Source organism: Nerophis ophidion, linkage group LG27 (assembly GCF_033978795.1).
Source record: "Nerophis ophidion isolate RoL-2023_Sa linkage group LG27, RoL_Noph_v1.0, whole genome shotgun sequence".
NCBI lineage: Eukaryota > Metazoa > Chordata > Actinopteri > Syngnathiformes > Syngnathidae > Nerophis > Nerophis ophidion.
The window spans coordinates 24068991-24085301 of NC_084637.1; the positions used below are offsets into that span (position 1 = coordinate 24068991).

Here is a 16311-nt window from a genome sequence, read left to right on the forward strand (position 1 = left end):
GACAGGTATCATGTTTGGTGTGACACGTAGCATATTTAGTGTGACACGTAGCATGTTTCATGTGACAGGTAGCATGTTTAGTGTGACAGGTAGTGTGTGTAGTGTGACATATATCATGTTTAGTGTGACAGGTACCATGTTTGGTGTGACAGGTAGTATGTGTAGTGACAGGTATCATGTTTAGTTTGCCATGTAGTATGTGTAGTGTGACAGGTATCATGTTTAGTGTGCCATGTAGTATGTGTAGTGTGACAGGTATCATGTTTAGTGTGACAGGTATCATGTTTGGTGTGACAGGTATCATGTTTGGTGTGACAGGTAGTATGTGTAGTGTGACAGGTATCATGTTTAGTGTGACAGGTATCATGTTTGGTGTAACAGGAATCATGTTTGGTGTGACAGGTATCATATTTAGTGTGACAGGTATCATGTTTAGTGTGACAGCTATCATGTTTGGTGTGACAAGCAGCATGTTTTGTGTGACAGGTGGCATGTTTAGTCTGACAGGTATCATGTTTTGTGTGACACAGCATGTTTAGTGTGACACATAGCATGTTTAGTGTGACAGGTAACTTGTTTGTTGTGACAGGTAGCATGTTTAGTGTGACAAGTATCATGTTTGGTGTGACACGTAGCATATTTAGTGTGACACGTAGCATGTTTCATGTGACAGGTAGCATGTTTAGTGTGACAGGTAGTGTGTGTAGTGTGACATATATCATGTTTAGTGTGACAGGTACCATGTTTGGTGTGACAGGTAGTATGTGTAGTGTGACAGGTATCATGTTTAGTTTGCCATGTAGTATGTGTAGTGTGACAGGTATCATGTTTAGTGTGACAGGCATCATGTTTGGTGTGACAGGTAGTATGTGTAGTGTGACAGGTATCATGTTTAGTGTGACAGGTATCATGTTTAGTGAAACAGATATCATATTTAGTGTGACAGGTATCATGTTTAGTGTGACAGGTATCATGTTTTGTGTGACAGGTAGTATGTGTAGTGTGACAGGTATCATGTTTACTGTGACAGGTATCATGTTTGGTGTGACAGGTAGTATGTGTAGTGTGACAGGTATCATGTTTAGTTTGCCATGTAGTATGTGTAGTGTGACAGGTATCATGTTTAGTGTGCCATGTAGCATGTTTAGTGTGACAGGTAGTGTGTGTAGTGTGACATGTATCATGTTTGGTGTGACAGGTAGTATGTGTAGTGTGACAGGTATCATGTTTAGTGTGACAGGTATCATGTTTAGTGTGACAAGTATCATGTTTGGTGTGACAGGTATCATGTTTGCTGTGATAGGTATCATGTTTAGTGTGACAGGTATCATGTTTGGTGTGACACGTAGCATGTTTAGTGTGACAGGTAGCATGTGTAGTGTGACGGATAGCATGTTTAGTGTGACAGGTAGTGTGTGTAGTATGACATGTATCATGTTTGGTGTGACAGGTAGTTTGTGTATTGTGACAGGTATCATGTTTAGTGTGACAGGTATCATGTTTAGTGTGACAGGTATCATGTTTGGTGTGACAGGTATCATATTTTGTGTGATAGGTAGTATGTGTAGTGTGACAGGTATCATTTTTAGTGAAACAGATATCATATTTAGTGTGACAGGTATCATGTTTAGTGTGACAGGTATCATGTTTAGTGAAACAGATATCATATTTAGTGTGACAGGTATCATGTTTAGTGTGACAGGTATCATGTTTAATGTGACAGGTATCATGTTTGGTGTGACAGGTATCATGTTTAGTTTGCCATGTAGTATGTGTAGTGTGACAGGTATCATGTTTAGTTTGCCATGTAGTATGTGTAGTGTGACAGGTATCATGTTTAGTGTGACAGGTATCATGTTTGGTGTGACAGGTAGTATGTGTACTTTGACAGGTATCATGTTTAGTGTGACCGGTATCATGTTTAGTGTGACAGGTATCATGTTTAGTGTGACAGGTATCATGTTTAGTGTGACAAGTATCATGTTTGGTGTGACAGGTATCAATTTTGGTGTGACATGTATCATGTTTAGTGTGACAGGTATCATGTTTGGTGTGACATATTTAGTGTGACACGTAGCATGTTTAATGTGACGGGTAGCATGTTTAGTGTGACAGGTAGTGTGTGTAGTGTGACATGTATCATGTTTGGTGTGACAGGTAGTATGTGTAGTGTGACAGGTATCATGTTTAGTGTGACAGGTATCATGTTTGGTGTGACAGGTATCATGTTTGGTGTGACAGGTATCATGTTTAGTGTGACAGGTATCATGTTTAGTGTGACAGGTATCATGTTTGGTGTGACACGTAGCATGTTTTGTGTGCAGTCATGTGACCATCTGGTCTCTCCCGCAGAGTCCCTGGAGCTAATCGCCACGGCAGCGGAGCATTCCAACGCCGCCATCAGGAAGATGGTGAGCCCCTCGGACACGAGCGGCGGACGCTTGCGTGGTCTTTCTCATGTTGATGTTGATGTTGATGTTTGCAGGAGCGAATGAGGAAGCTGCTGAAAGTCTACGAGCTGCTGGGCGGGGAGGAGGACATCGTTAACCCCGCTAACGAGCTCATCAAGGAGGGACACATCCTCAAACTGTCCAATAAGAACGGCACATCGCAGGACCGCTACCTCATCTTGGTACTTTCTTTCACTTTATACATTCATATATATATATATATATATATATATATATATATATATATATATATATATATATATATATATCCAGAGAATAGTGCTCGATACCGTGGTAGAGCGCAATATGTGTATGTGTGGGAAAAATCACAAAACTACTTCATCTCTACAGAACTGTTTCATGAAGGGTTCCCTCAATCATCAGAAGTTTTTAATGGAAGCATTCACATACAATGGTTTATATAGGGCACAGAGTGGGTAGGTACAGGCAGGCGTAGGGGCGTGGTGATTGGCTGATGTGTTACCTAGGAGGATTTTTTTTCTGTGACGGCATGCTGATACAATTCCACTGCGCTTGTTGAGGGATGACAGGTCTGGGTGATATATAATAAACAGTTTCTCTTTTAAGCATAGGTTGCATCTTTTATTACCACTGTTGTAAGGTGTGCTGGATGCAAGAATTTGCCATTTTATTGAATATTCAACATTATTGTCTTTGAGGTTCCAAATGTGTTTGCTGAGTTCTGTAGAATTCCGGACGCTCTGGTTTCTAAAAGAAGCCTTGTGATTATTCAATCTGGCTTTAAACTCTCCTTCGGTTAATCCTACGTACGTGTCGGATGTGTTAATGTCCTTTGCTTGGTAAACGACTGATGTTTGTAAGCACCCCCCGTTGAGAGGGCAATCAGGTTTCCTGCGGCAGTTGCAGTCCGTATTGGTTTCGGAGTCGTTCAGTCCGAGGGCGGGCAGTCCTTTTGCAATTGCTTTATTGTGATTTGAAATAATTTGTTGTATGTTATTCATACAGCTGTAGCTCATTTTAATGTTGTTCTTGTTGAATACTTTTCTTAGGGTGTTGCCTTTGGGGAAGTGTTTGTCGGTTAGAGTGAGGAACTTGTGGCCAATATTAGTCGAGACGTTTTTGCTGTATGGAGGGTTGTACCAGATGATGTTGTTTCGTTTTCTGCTCCTTTTTGGTTGGTTTTCTGGCATGGGTTCGCAGATGAGGGTGAAGGTGTATCCGCTTTCATCAAGTGCTTTCTGGTACGGGGGGGGGTTGCTTGGTCGAAACCAGCTTTGCTAGATGACAGCATCGATAGCCTTTTATTAATTCCGGTAGGTATTCTTTTCGTGGTAGTGGGTGTGTGGTTGCTGTCATGGTGCACATATTGGTGTGTTGTGTTGGGTTTCGTGAATGGTTGGTAGTTGTTATTTCTCAGGTTGAAAGTGACGTCAAGGAAGTTGACGGTTTGCTTGTTGGCTTCAATCTTGATCCGTAGGCCGTTCTCTTTGAAGATTTGGCATATGCGCTTCTTGGTATTCTCGCTGCTCCTTGGCGAGGCGCGGCACACTGCCAGTCCGTCATCACGGTAAATACCAAAGTTCAGGTTGAGGCTAGCGATCTGGGAGAGGAGGAAACTCCCAACATTGGTGGTTTCCTCCTCTCCCAGCTCACACCAATACGTGCAATATGACAGCAACCACCCACCCACCACCACGAAAAGAATACTTACGGGAATTAATAAAAGGCTATCGATTTTTTTGATTCAACGCGATTCTCGATTCAAAAACGATATTTTTCCGATTCAAAACGATTCTGTATTCCTTCAATACATAGGATTTCAGCAGGATCTAACCCAGTCTGCTGACATGCTAGCAGTGTACTAGATGTTTTTAAAAAAGCTTGTATAATTGCAACTGATTGCAATAATGTAAATTTGTATTAACTATTAAACGAACCAAAAATATGACTTATTTTATCTTTGTGAAAACATTGGACACAGTGTGTTGTCAAGCTTAGAAGATGTGATGCAAGTGTAAGCCACTGTGACACTATTGTTCTTTTTTTTAAATTTTTTATAAATGTCTAATAATAATGTCAATGAGGGATTTTTAATCACTGCTATGCTGAAATTATAACTAATATTGATACTGTTGTTGATAATATTCATTTTTGTTTCACTACTTTTGGTTTGTTCTGTGTTGTGTTTGTGTCTCCTCTCAACTGCTCTGTTTATTGCAGTTCTTAGTGTTGCTGGGTCAGGTTTGGTTTTGGAATTGGATTGCATTGTTATGGTATTGCTGTGTATTGTTTTGTTGATCGAAAAAATAAAAAAAATCTATTTAAAAAAAAAAAAAGAGAATCCATTCTGAATCGCACAACGTATTCGATTTGATTCGTATTCAAATTGATTTTGTCCCACACCCCTAATATATATATATATATATATATATATATATATATATATATATATATATATATACATATATACATACATACATACATGTGTATTTATATGTATGTATGTATGTATAAATAGATATACATACAAATATATCCACCAGCGTGTGACCTCTGACCCCTGTCCTTCCCCACAGTTCAACGACCGGCTGCTCTACTGCGTTCCCAAGCTGCGTCTGATTGGCCAGAAGTACGGCGTCCGCGCTCGCATTGACGTGGACGGCATGGAGGTGAGAAACCCTTGTGGGCGGAGCTTCGCGCGCAGGGCGGCGGTGACGAGGTCATGTGACTTGTGTGCAGCTGAAGGAGATGAGCAGCGCGGCGGCTCCTCTGACCTTCCTGGTGTCGGGGAAGCAGCGCTCGCTGGAGCTGCAGGCCAGGTAGGGCGCCGAGGCCACGCCCCCCTCGCCATGGCACACAAAGATGAGCAGGCGTCTGTCTCGCCGTGTCTCCGCAGGACGGAAGAGGACAAGAAGGACTGGATCCACGCCATCCAGGCCACCATCCACAGACACGAACACACCATGGACACCTTCCGCCAGCTGACTTCTTCCCTGCGGGATGATGAGGCCACGCCCCCTCACTCCCCGGTAACACCCACACACACCTTGTCTGTGTCAGCACGCGCGTGACACTGTGTGTGTGTGTGTGTGTGTGTGTGTGTGTGTGTGTGTGTGTGTGTGTGTGCGCGACAGAGCTGCGCTGAGCTGGGCAAGCGAGCGCCGACGCCGATCCGCGAGAAGGAAGTGACGCTGTGCATGAAGTGTCAGGAGGCCTTCAACGCCATCACCAGGCGCCGCCATCACTGCAAGGCCTGCGGTCACGTGAGTGCCGCCGCCGTCGCCTTGACGACCGCGCGCTCGCACTCTGACGTTCCGTGCGTTTTATGCGAGCAATTTTGCTCGTTTTATTCACTTAAACCTAAAAGTCATAGTTTTTATACTCATGTGACCATGTTAGCATGCTAAGTAACATTAGCATGCTAACATTTTAAGCTAGCAATATTACTAATTTTATCTGCTTAAACCTAAAAAACTTAGTTTTTTGTACTCATGTGACTATGTTAGCATGCTAACTAACTTGAGCATGCTAACATTATCATGCTAGTGATTTATGCTAGTAATATTGCTAACTGTATTCATTGAACCTAAAAATCATAGGTTTATACTAATTTTGTCATTCTAACTAATTTTACGCATGCTAACATTATCATGCTAGTGATTTATACAAGCAATATTGCTGATTTTATCTACTTAAACCATTAAATCAGGTTTTGATACTCGTGACTATGTTATCATGCTAAGTAATATTAGCATGCTAACATTTTATGCTGGCAATTTTGCTAATTATACTCACTTAAAACTAAAAATGATAGGTTTTGTACTCATGTGACCATGTTATCATGCTAACTAACTTGAGCATGCTAACATCATCATGCTAGGGATTTATGCTAGCAACATTACTAACTGTATTCATTGAACCTAAAAATCATAGGTTTATACTAATGTCATTTTAAGTAATTCTAGCATGCTAACATTATCATGCTAGTAATTTATGCTAGAAAGATTGCAAATTTTATTCGCTTGAACCTAAAAAAATCATAGTTTTTTATACTCATGTGACCATGTTGTCATGCTAACTAACTTTAGCATGCTAACATTATCATGTTAGTGATTTATACAAGCAATATTGCTGATTTTATCCACTTAAACTATTAAATCAGGTTTTGATACTCGTGACTATGTTATCATGCTAAGTAATATTAGCATGCTAACATTTTATGCGGCAATTTTGCTAATTATACTCACTTAAAACTAAAAATGATAGGTTTTGTACTCATGTGACCATGTTATCATGCTAACTAACTTGAGCATGCTAACATTTTCATGCTAGGAAATTATGCTAGCAATATTGCTAACTGTATTCATTGAACCTAAAAATCATAGGTTTGTACTAATGTTGTTATTCTAACTAATTTTAGCATGCTAACATTATCATGCTAGTAATTTATGCTAGAAAAATTGCAAATTTTATTCGCTTAAACCTAAAAAAATCATAGTTTTTTATACTCATGTGACCATGTTGTCATGCTAACTAAAATTTAGCATGCTAACATTATCATGCTAGTGATTTATACAAGCAATATTGCTGATTTTATCCACTTAAACCATTAAATCAGGTTTTGATACTCGGGACTATGTTATCATGCTAAGTAATATTAGCATGCTAACATTTTATGCTGGCAATTTTGCTAATTATACTCACTTAAAACTAAAAATGAATGGTTTTATACTCATGTGACCATGTTATCATGCTAACTAACTTGAGTATGCTGACATTATCATGCTAGTGATTTATGCTATCAATATTGCTAATTTTAGTCACTTAAACCTAAAAATAATCGTTTTATACTCATGTGACCATGTTGTCATGCTAACTAGCTTTAGCATGCTCACATTATCATGCTAGTAGTTTATGCTAGCAATATTGCTAATTTTATTCACTTAAACCTAAAAATCATAGGTTTTGATACTCGTGACTATGTTATCTTGCTAGGTATCATTAGCATGCTAATATTTTAAACTAGCAATATTACTAATTTTATCCGCTTAAACAAAAAAAAAAATCTGAGTTTTTTAAACTCATGTGACCATGTTATCATGCAAACTAACTTTGGCGTGCTAACATTATCCTGCTTGTAATCTATGTTAGCAGTATTGCTGATTTTATTCATTTAAACCTAAAAATCATAGGTTTTTTACTCGTGACCATGCTAATGTTACTTAGAATGCTAACATTTTATGGTAGCAATATTGCTAATGTTTTCCACTTAAACCTAAAAAATCATAGGTTTTGATACTCACGTTTCCATGTTACTATGCTAAGATTAGCATCCTAACATTATCATGCTACCATTTTATCAGAAGCACAAATACTTTATTAATCCCAAGGGGGAATTAAGTGCTAGCAATATTGCTACTTTTATTCACTTAAACCTAAAAATCATAGGTTTTGATACTCACCTTCCCATGTTAACATGCTAACAATAGCACGCTAACATTTTATGTGAGCAATTGTGCTAATTTTTTTCACTTGAACCTAAAAATCATAGGTTTTATACTCGTGACCACGTTATCATGCTAACTGACTTTAGCATGCTAACATTATCAAACTAGTAATTTATGCTAGCAATATTGCTATTTGTATTCACTTAAACCTAAAAATCATAGGTTTTGATCCTCACGTTCCCATGTTATCATGCTAACATTAGCACGCTCACGTTTTATGTGAGCAATTTTGCTTATTTTATTCACTTAAACCAAAAAAATCTTAGCAGTATGCTGACTTATTTTATGTTATATTATAATTCTCATTTTATCCAATAGCATGCTAACATTTTATCCTAGCATTTTTTCTAAATGTTTTAATATAAACCTAAAAATCATAACTTCTGATACTTGGCGCCATCTTACAAGTACGCTAACCTTTTCCGTCATTCTGCTAATGTTAGCATGCTAACGTTTTATGATAGCATGTTCGCCAATTTCATTTGTAAAATCATACATATCATGGCTTTTTATACATGGCGCCATATTAGAAGTAAGCTAACTTTTCCTATGTTATAATGTTACAATAGCATGCGACCATTTTTTTTCTCATTTTATCCATTTACACCAAAAATCACGACTTTCAATACTTGGCGCCATTTTAGAAGTAACGCTAACATTTCCGATGTCATTATGCTAACAGTATCATGCTAACATTTTATGCTAGCGTTTTCGTTAATTTTATTCGGAAAAACCAGCAAATCGTGGCTTTCGATACATGGTGGCGTGTTAGAAGTGTGCTAACTTTTCCTATGTTATCATGCTACCAATAGCACACTACCATTTGTTTTCTCATTTCATCCATTTAAACCAAAAAAATCACGACTTTCAATACTAGGCGCCATCTTAGAAGTAACACTAACGTTTCTTATATCATTATGCTAACAGTGGCATGCTAACATTTTATGCTAGCGTTTTCGTTTCATTCGTACGAAACCATCAAATCGTGGCTTTCATGGCGCCGTGTTAGAAGTGTGCTAACGTTTCCTATGTTTTCATGTAACAATAGCATGCTAACATTTTATGCTTGCGTTTTCATTAATTTAATTTGAACAAAACCTTCAAATCATGGCTTTCGATACACGGCGCCATGTTAGAAGTGCGCTAACTTTTCTTATGTTATCATGCTAACATTAGCATGCTACCATTTGTTTTATCATTTCATCCATTTAAACCAAAAAATCACGACTTTCAATACTAGGCGCCATATTAGAAGTAACACTAACATTTCCGATGTCATTATGCTAACAGTAGCATGCTAATATTTTATGCTAGCGTTTTTGTTTCATTCGTACGAAACCAACAAATCGTGGCTTTCGATACATGGCGCCGTAAAAGTGTGTTAACTTTTCCTGTCATCATGCTAACATTAGCATGCTACCATTTGTTTTCTCATTTTATCCATTTGAACCAGCAAATCATGGCTTTCGATACATGGTGCTGCGTTAAAAGTGTGCTAAGTTTTCCTATGTTATCGTGCTTGCAATAGCATGCTAGCGTTTTCATTCATTTCATTCATACAAATTCTACAAATCGTGGCTTTCGATACACGGCGCCATGTTAGAAGTGCGTTAACTTTTCTGATGTTATCATGCTAACATTGGTATGCTACCATTTACTTTCTAATTTCTTCCATTTAAACCAAAAAAATCACGACTTTCAATACTAGACGCCATCTTAGGAGTAACACTAACGTTTCTTATGTCATTATGCTAACAGTAGCATGCTAACATTTTATGCTAGCGTTTTTGTTTCATTCATACGAAATCGTGGCTTTCATGGCGCCGTGTTAGAAGTGTGCTAACGTTTCCTATGTTTTCATGTAACAATAGCATGCTAACATTTTATGCTTGCGTTTTCATTAATTTAATTTGAACAAAACCTTCAAATCATGGCTTTCGATACATGGCGCCGTGTTAGAAGTGTGCTAACTTTTCCTATATTTTCATGCTAACAATAGCATGATAACATTTTATGCTAGCGTTTTCGTTAATTTCATTCGTACATAACCTACAAATCGAGGCTTTCGATACTCGGTGCCATGTTAGAAGTGCGCTAACTTTTCTTATGTTACCACGCTAACATTATCATGCTACATTTGTTTTTTCATTTCATCCATTAAAACCAACAAATCATGGCTTTCGATGCATGGCACTGCCTTAGAAGTGTGCTAACTTTTCCTATGTTATCATGCTAGCAAAAGCATGCTAATATTTATGGTGGCGTTTTTGTTAATTTCATTTGTTCAAAACCTACAAATCGTGGCTTTCGATACATAGCGCCATGTTAGAAGTGCGCTAATCTCTTCTGTTATCCTGCTAACATTAGCATGCTATTATTTTTTCCCTCATTTTATCCATTTATACCAACAAATCATGGCTTTTGATGCATGGCGCCGTGTTAGAAGTGTGCTAACTTTTCCTATGTTATTATACTAGCAATAGCATGCTAGCATTTTATGCTAGCGTTTTCGTTAATTTCATTTGTACAAAACCTACAAATCGTGGCTTTGGATACACGGCGCCATGTTAGAAGTGCGCTAACTTTTCTGATGTTATCATGCTAACATTAGCATGCTACCATTTGTTTTCTCATTTAATCCATTTAAACCAACAAATCATAGCTTTCAACACATGGCGCCGCGTTAGAAGTGTGCTAACTTTTCCTATGTTATCATGCTGGCTATAGCATGCTAACATTTTATGCAAGTGTCTTTGTTAATTTAATTCGTACAAAACCTACAAATCGTGGCTTTCGATACTCTGCGCCATGTTAGAAGTGCGCTAACCTTTCTTATTTTATCATGCCAACATTATCATGCTACATTTGTTTTCTCATTTTATCCATTTAAACCAGCAAATCATGGCTTTCGATACATGGCGCCGTGTTAGAAGTGTGCTAACTTTTCCTATGTTTTCATGCTAACAATAGCATGATAACATTTTATGCTAGCATTTTTGTTAATTTCATACTTACAAAACCTACAAATCGTGGCTTTCGATACACGGCGCTGTGTTAGAAGTGTGCTAACTGTTCCTATGTTATCATGCTAACAATAGCAAGCACCATTTGTTTTCTCATTTTATCCATTTAAACCAAAAAATCGCGACTTTAATACTAGGCACCATCTTAGAAGTAACGCTAATGTTTCTCATGTCATTATTCTAACAGTGGCGTGCTAACATTTTATGCTAGCGTTTTTGTATTATTCGTACGAACCCAACAAATCATGGCTTTCAATGCATGGCACCGTGTTAGAAGTGTGCTAACTTTTCCTGTTATCATGCTAGCAATAGCATGCTAGCATTTTATGCTAGCGTTTTTGTCAAGTTAATTCATACCAAACCTACAAATCGTGGCTTTCGATTAACGGCGTCATGTTAGAAGTGTGCTAACTATTCTTATGTTATCATGCTAACATTAGCATGCTAAAATTTTATGCTAGCGTTCTCGTTATTTTCATCCGTACAAAACCTACAAATTGTGTCTTTCGATACACGGCGTCATGTTAGAAGTGTGTTAACTTTTCTTATGTTATCATGCTATCATTAGCATGATAACATTTTATGCTAGCGTTTTCGTTATTTTCATTCGTACAAAACCTACAAATTGTGTCTTTCGATACAAGGCGTCATGTTAGAAGTGTGCTAACTTTTCTTATGTTATCGTGCTAACGTTAGCATGCTAACAATAGCATGCTAACGTTTTATGCTAGCTTTGAAGCTCTTTTTGATCATTTAAACTTAAAATTCATGGGTTTGAGACATATCTTCATCGTGCAAGTATGCTAACTGTTACCATCATAACGAGTTAGGGTGTTTTATTTGGGCAGGGTGTGAAGGTGTCGCCCGCTCTCACGCTGCCATTCTCTGCAGGTGGTTTGCGGCAAGTGCTCCGAGTTCCGCGCCCGCCTCTCGTACGACAACAACCGCACCAACCGCGTGTGCGTGGACTGCTACGCCATGCTGGTGGGCGTGTCCCCCACCCCCTCCGTCATGGCCGGCCCCGGCCTGAGGAGGCGCTCCATCCTGGAGGTGAGTGAGACGTGGCGGCGGCCGACGCCCAGCGGCCTCCTGACTGACGTCTGCTGTCGCCGTAGAAACAAGCCTCGCTGGCGGCCGAGAACAGCGTCATCTGCAGCTTCCTGCACCACATGGAGAAAGGAGGGGGGCGGGGCTGGCAGAAGGCGTGGTTCGTCATTCCGGAAAACGAGCCGCTGGTGCTCTACATCTACGGCGCCCCTCAGGTGGGACCTCCAACCTGCCCTCACGCCATCTTGTCATGATCACCATAGCAACGGCAGCCTTTTCTAAGATGGCGCCAAGTTTAAAAAGCCATCATTTCTACAAACCCCGTTTCCATATGAGTTGGGAAATTGTGCTAAATGTAAATATAAACGGAATACAATGATTTGCAAATCATTTTCAACCCATATTCAGTTGAATGCACTACAAAGACAAGATATTTGATGTTCAAACTCAAAAACTTTATTTTTTTTTGCAAATAATAATTGACTTAGAATTTCATGGCTGCAACACGTGCCAAAGTAGTTGGGAAAGGGCATGTTCACCACTGTGTTACATCACCTTTTCTTTTAACAACACTCAAAAAACGTTTGGGAACTGAGGACACTAATTGTTGAAGCTTTGAAAGTGGAATTCTTTCCCATTTTTGTTTTATGTAGAGCTTCAGTCGTTCAACAGTCCGGGGTCTCCGCTGTTGTTATTTACGCTTCATAATGCGCCACACATTTTCGATGGGAGACAGGTCTGGACTGCAGGCGGGCCAGGAAAGTACCCGCACTCTTTTTTTACGAAGCCACGCTTTTGTAACACTTGTCTTGCTGAAATAAGCAGGGGCGTCCATGAAAACATTGCTTGGATGACAACATATGTTAATCCAAAACCTGTATGTACCTTTCAGCATTAATGGTGCCTTCACAGATGTGTAAGTTACCCATGCCTTGGGCACCAATACACCCCCATACCATCACAGATGCTGGCCTTTCAACTTTGCGCCTATAACAATCCAAATGGTTATTTTCCTCTTTGTGCTGGAGGACACCACATCCTCTGTTTCCAAATATAATTTGAAATGTGGACTCGTCAGACCACAGAACACTTTTCCACTTTGCATCAGTCCATCTCAGATGAGCTCGGGCCCAGCCAAGCCGGCGGCGTTTCAGGATATTGTTGATAAAGGGGTTTGGCTTTGCATAGTAGAGTTTTAACTTGCACTTACAGACGTAGCGACCAACTGTAGTTACTGACAGTGGTTTTATGAAGTGTTCCTGAGCCCATGTGGTGATATCCTTTACACACTGATGTCGGTTTTTGATGCAGTACCGCCTGAGGGATCAAAGGTCTGTAATATCATCGCTTATCTGAAGTGATTTCTCCAGATTCTCTGAATTTTTTGATGATTTTACGGACGGTAGATGGTAAAATCCCTAAATTCCTTGCAATAGCTCGTTGAGAAATGTTGTTCTAAAACTGTTCGACAATTTGCTTACAAAGTGGTGACCCTCACCCCATCCTTGTTTGTGAATTCTTTGGCATTTCATGGAAGCTGTTTTTATACCCAATCATGGCACCCACCTGTTCCCAATTAGCCTGCACACCTGTGGGATGTTCCATATAAGTGTTTGATGAGCATTCCTCAACTTTATCAGTATTTATTGCCACCTTTCCCCAACTTTTTTGTCACATGTTGCTGCCATCAAATTCTAAAGTTAATGATTATTTGCACAAAAAAAAATGTTTAAGAGTTTGAACATCAAATATATTGTCTTTGTAGCATATTCAACTGAATATGGGTTGAAAAGGATTTGCAAATCATTGTATTCCGTTTATATTTACATCTAAAACAATTTCCCAACTCATATGGAAACAGGGTTTGTAGGTTGAAATATGCAAAATGAGCTAAAATGCTGGCGTAAAAGTCAGCCCCATTAACACTTTCATTGAAAACTTTGAATAATCCTCACGGCGCTCACCTCCTTTGGATGGCGATCTTGCCAAAAATCAACATTGGACGGAATGTTTTTGTATCCAGGGGGGAAGTAGAGAAGGGCGTGAACAAAATGAGATATTAAGCACCAGGCTACGTGAAAGCATGGCTGAGCTACAAGAAGAGGCGCTCTCGCTTCATTCTGCCCTTCCCTAAAAAAAAGCACATTATGAAATGGGTGTACCTAATCAATAGGCCCATTTAGGGTCATGTGACTTCTTCAATGACAGTTTTTTTTTGTGTGGATGCTAACGGTATCATGCTAACAATTTATGCTAGCAATTTTTTGCTCATTTAAGTAACTTAAACCGGAAAATCATAGTTTTAGATGCTCATGTTCCCATGTTAATATGCTAAGATTAGGATGCAAACATTATCATGCTAACATTTTATGCTAGCAATATTGCTAATTTTATCCACTTTATCCTAACTATCATAGGTTTAAGTGATAAAAATCATAGGTTTCACAGCTAATTGGTCGTTTATCATGCTAACTGGCTTTGGCATGCTAACATTTTCATGCTAGTAATTTAAGCCAGCATTTTTGCAAATGTTATTCATTTAAACCCTTAAAATCATAAGCTTTGATACTCATGTTCCCATGTTAGCATTCTAATATTAGCATGCTAACATTTTATGCTAGCAATTTTGCTTATTTTCTTCACTTAAACCTAAAAATCATAGGTTTTGATACTCATGTTCCCATGTTAGCATGCTGAGATTAAGATGCGAACATTATCATACTAACCGTTCATGCTAGCAATATTGCTAATTTTATTCACTTAAACCTAAAAATCATAGATTTTGATACTCACGTTACCATGTTCTCATGCTAAGATTAGCATGCTAATTTCTTATGATAGCAATTTTGCTCATTTTATTCATTTATTTAATTCACTTAAACCTAAAAATCATAGGTTTTGATACTCATGTTACCATGTTGACATTAGCATGCTAATGTTTTATGCTATAAATTTTGCTCATTTTATTCCGTTAAAACTAAAAATCCAATCCAATCCAATCCACTTTATTTATATAGCACATTTAAACAACAATAACGTTTCCAAAGTGCTGCACAGCCATGTTAAAAACAATATTATGCTCCACCAAGAACTGAATAAAACAAAAAATGAATAAAAATAAAAACAATAAAAACAATATAAAAACAAATATGATTAAAAAAATCATAGGTTTAAAACTCATGCAGTGGGAGAGTGGCCGTGCGCAACCCGAGCGTCCCTGGTTCAATTCCCACCTAGTACCAACCTCGTCACGTCCGTTGTGTCCTGAGCAAGACACTTCACCCTTGCTCCTGGTGGGTGCTGGTTGGCGCCTTGCATGGCAGCTCCCTCCATCAGTGTGTGAATGTGTGTGTGAATGGGTAAATGTGGAAGTAGTGTCAAAGCGCTTTGAGTACCTTGAAGGTAGAAAAGCGCTATACAAGTACAACCCATTTATTTATTATTTATTTATGTGACCATGTTATCATGCTAACTAACTTTATAATGCTAACATTATCATGGTAGAAATTTTTGCCAGCATTTTTGCAAATTTTACTCACTGCGAACATTATCATGCTAACCTTTCATGCTAGCAATATTGCTAATTTAATTCACTTAAACCTAAAAATCATAGGTTTTGATACTCATGTTCCCATGTTAGCATGCTAAGATTAAGATGCGGACTTTATCATGCTAACGTTACCATGTTCTCATGCTAAGATTAGCATGCTAACATTAGCACGCTAATTTCTTATGATAGCAATTTTGCTCATTTTATTCATTTATTTAATTCACTTAAACCTAAAAATCATAGGTTTTGATACTCATGTTACCATGTTATCATGTTAACATTAGCATGTTGACATTAGCATGCTAATGTTTTATGCTATAAATTTTGCTCATTTTATTCACTTAAAACTAAAAATCATAGGTGTAAAACTCATGTGACCATGTTATCATGCTAACTAACTTTATAATGCTAACATTATCATGGTAGAAATTTTTGCCAGCATTTTTGCAAATGTTACTCACTGCGAACATTATCATGCTAACCTTTCATGCTAGCAATATCCATCCATCCATTTTCTGCCGCTTATTCCCGTTCGGGGTAGCGGGGGGCGCTGGCGCCTATCTCAGCTACAATCGGGCGGAAGGCGGGGTACACCCTGGACAAGTCGCCACCTCATCGCAGGGCCAACACAGATAGACAGACAACATTCACACTCACATTCACACACTAGGGCCAATTTTAGTGTTGCCAATCAACCTATCCCCAGGTGCATGTCTTTGGAAGTGGGAGGAAGCCGGAGTACCCGGCAATAT

The 16311-nt window shown here is 38.7% G+C and overlaps 2 protein-coding genes across 3 annotated transcripts in view; one reads left to right on the plus strand and one right to left on the minus strand.

Moving 5' to 3' along the window:
- The window catches only part of pcsk1nl (proprotein convertase subtilisin/kexin type 1 inhibitor, like), a 290280-nt gene that overhangs the window by 177119 nt on the left and 96850 nt on the right, over window positions 1–16311 (minus strand). The window lies entirely within an intron of this gene.
- The window catches only part of fgd1 (FYVE, RhoGEF and PH domain containing 1), a 62513-nt gene that overhangs the window by 37859 nt on the left and 8343 nt on the right, over window positions 1–16311 (plus strand). For both annotated transcript variants that reach the window (XM_061889222.1, XM_061889223.1), the window contains exons 9-16: window positions 2353–2411; window positions 2486–2632; window positions 5009–5101; window positions 5172–5251; window positions 5329–5461; window positions 5567–5695; window positions 11854–12012; window positions 12078–12224. In XM_061889222.1, coding sequence (XP_061745206.1) covers window positions 2353–2411; window positions 2486–2632; window positions 5009–5101; window positions 5172–5251; window positions 5329–5461; window positions 5567–5695; window positions 11854–12012; window positions 12078–12224 — 947 coding nt within the window. The remainder of the gene's footprint in view (window positions 1–2352; window positions 2412–2485; window positions 2633–5008; window positions 5102–5171; window positions 5252–5328; window positions 5462–5566; window positions 5696–11853; window positions 12013–12077; window positions 12225–16311) is intronic.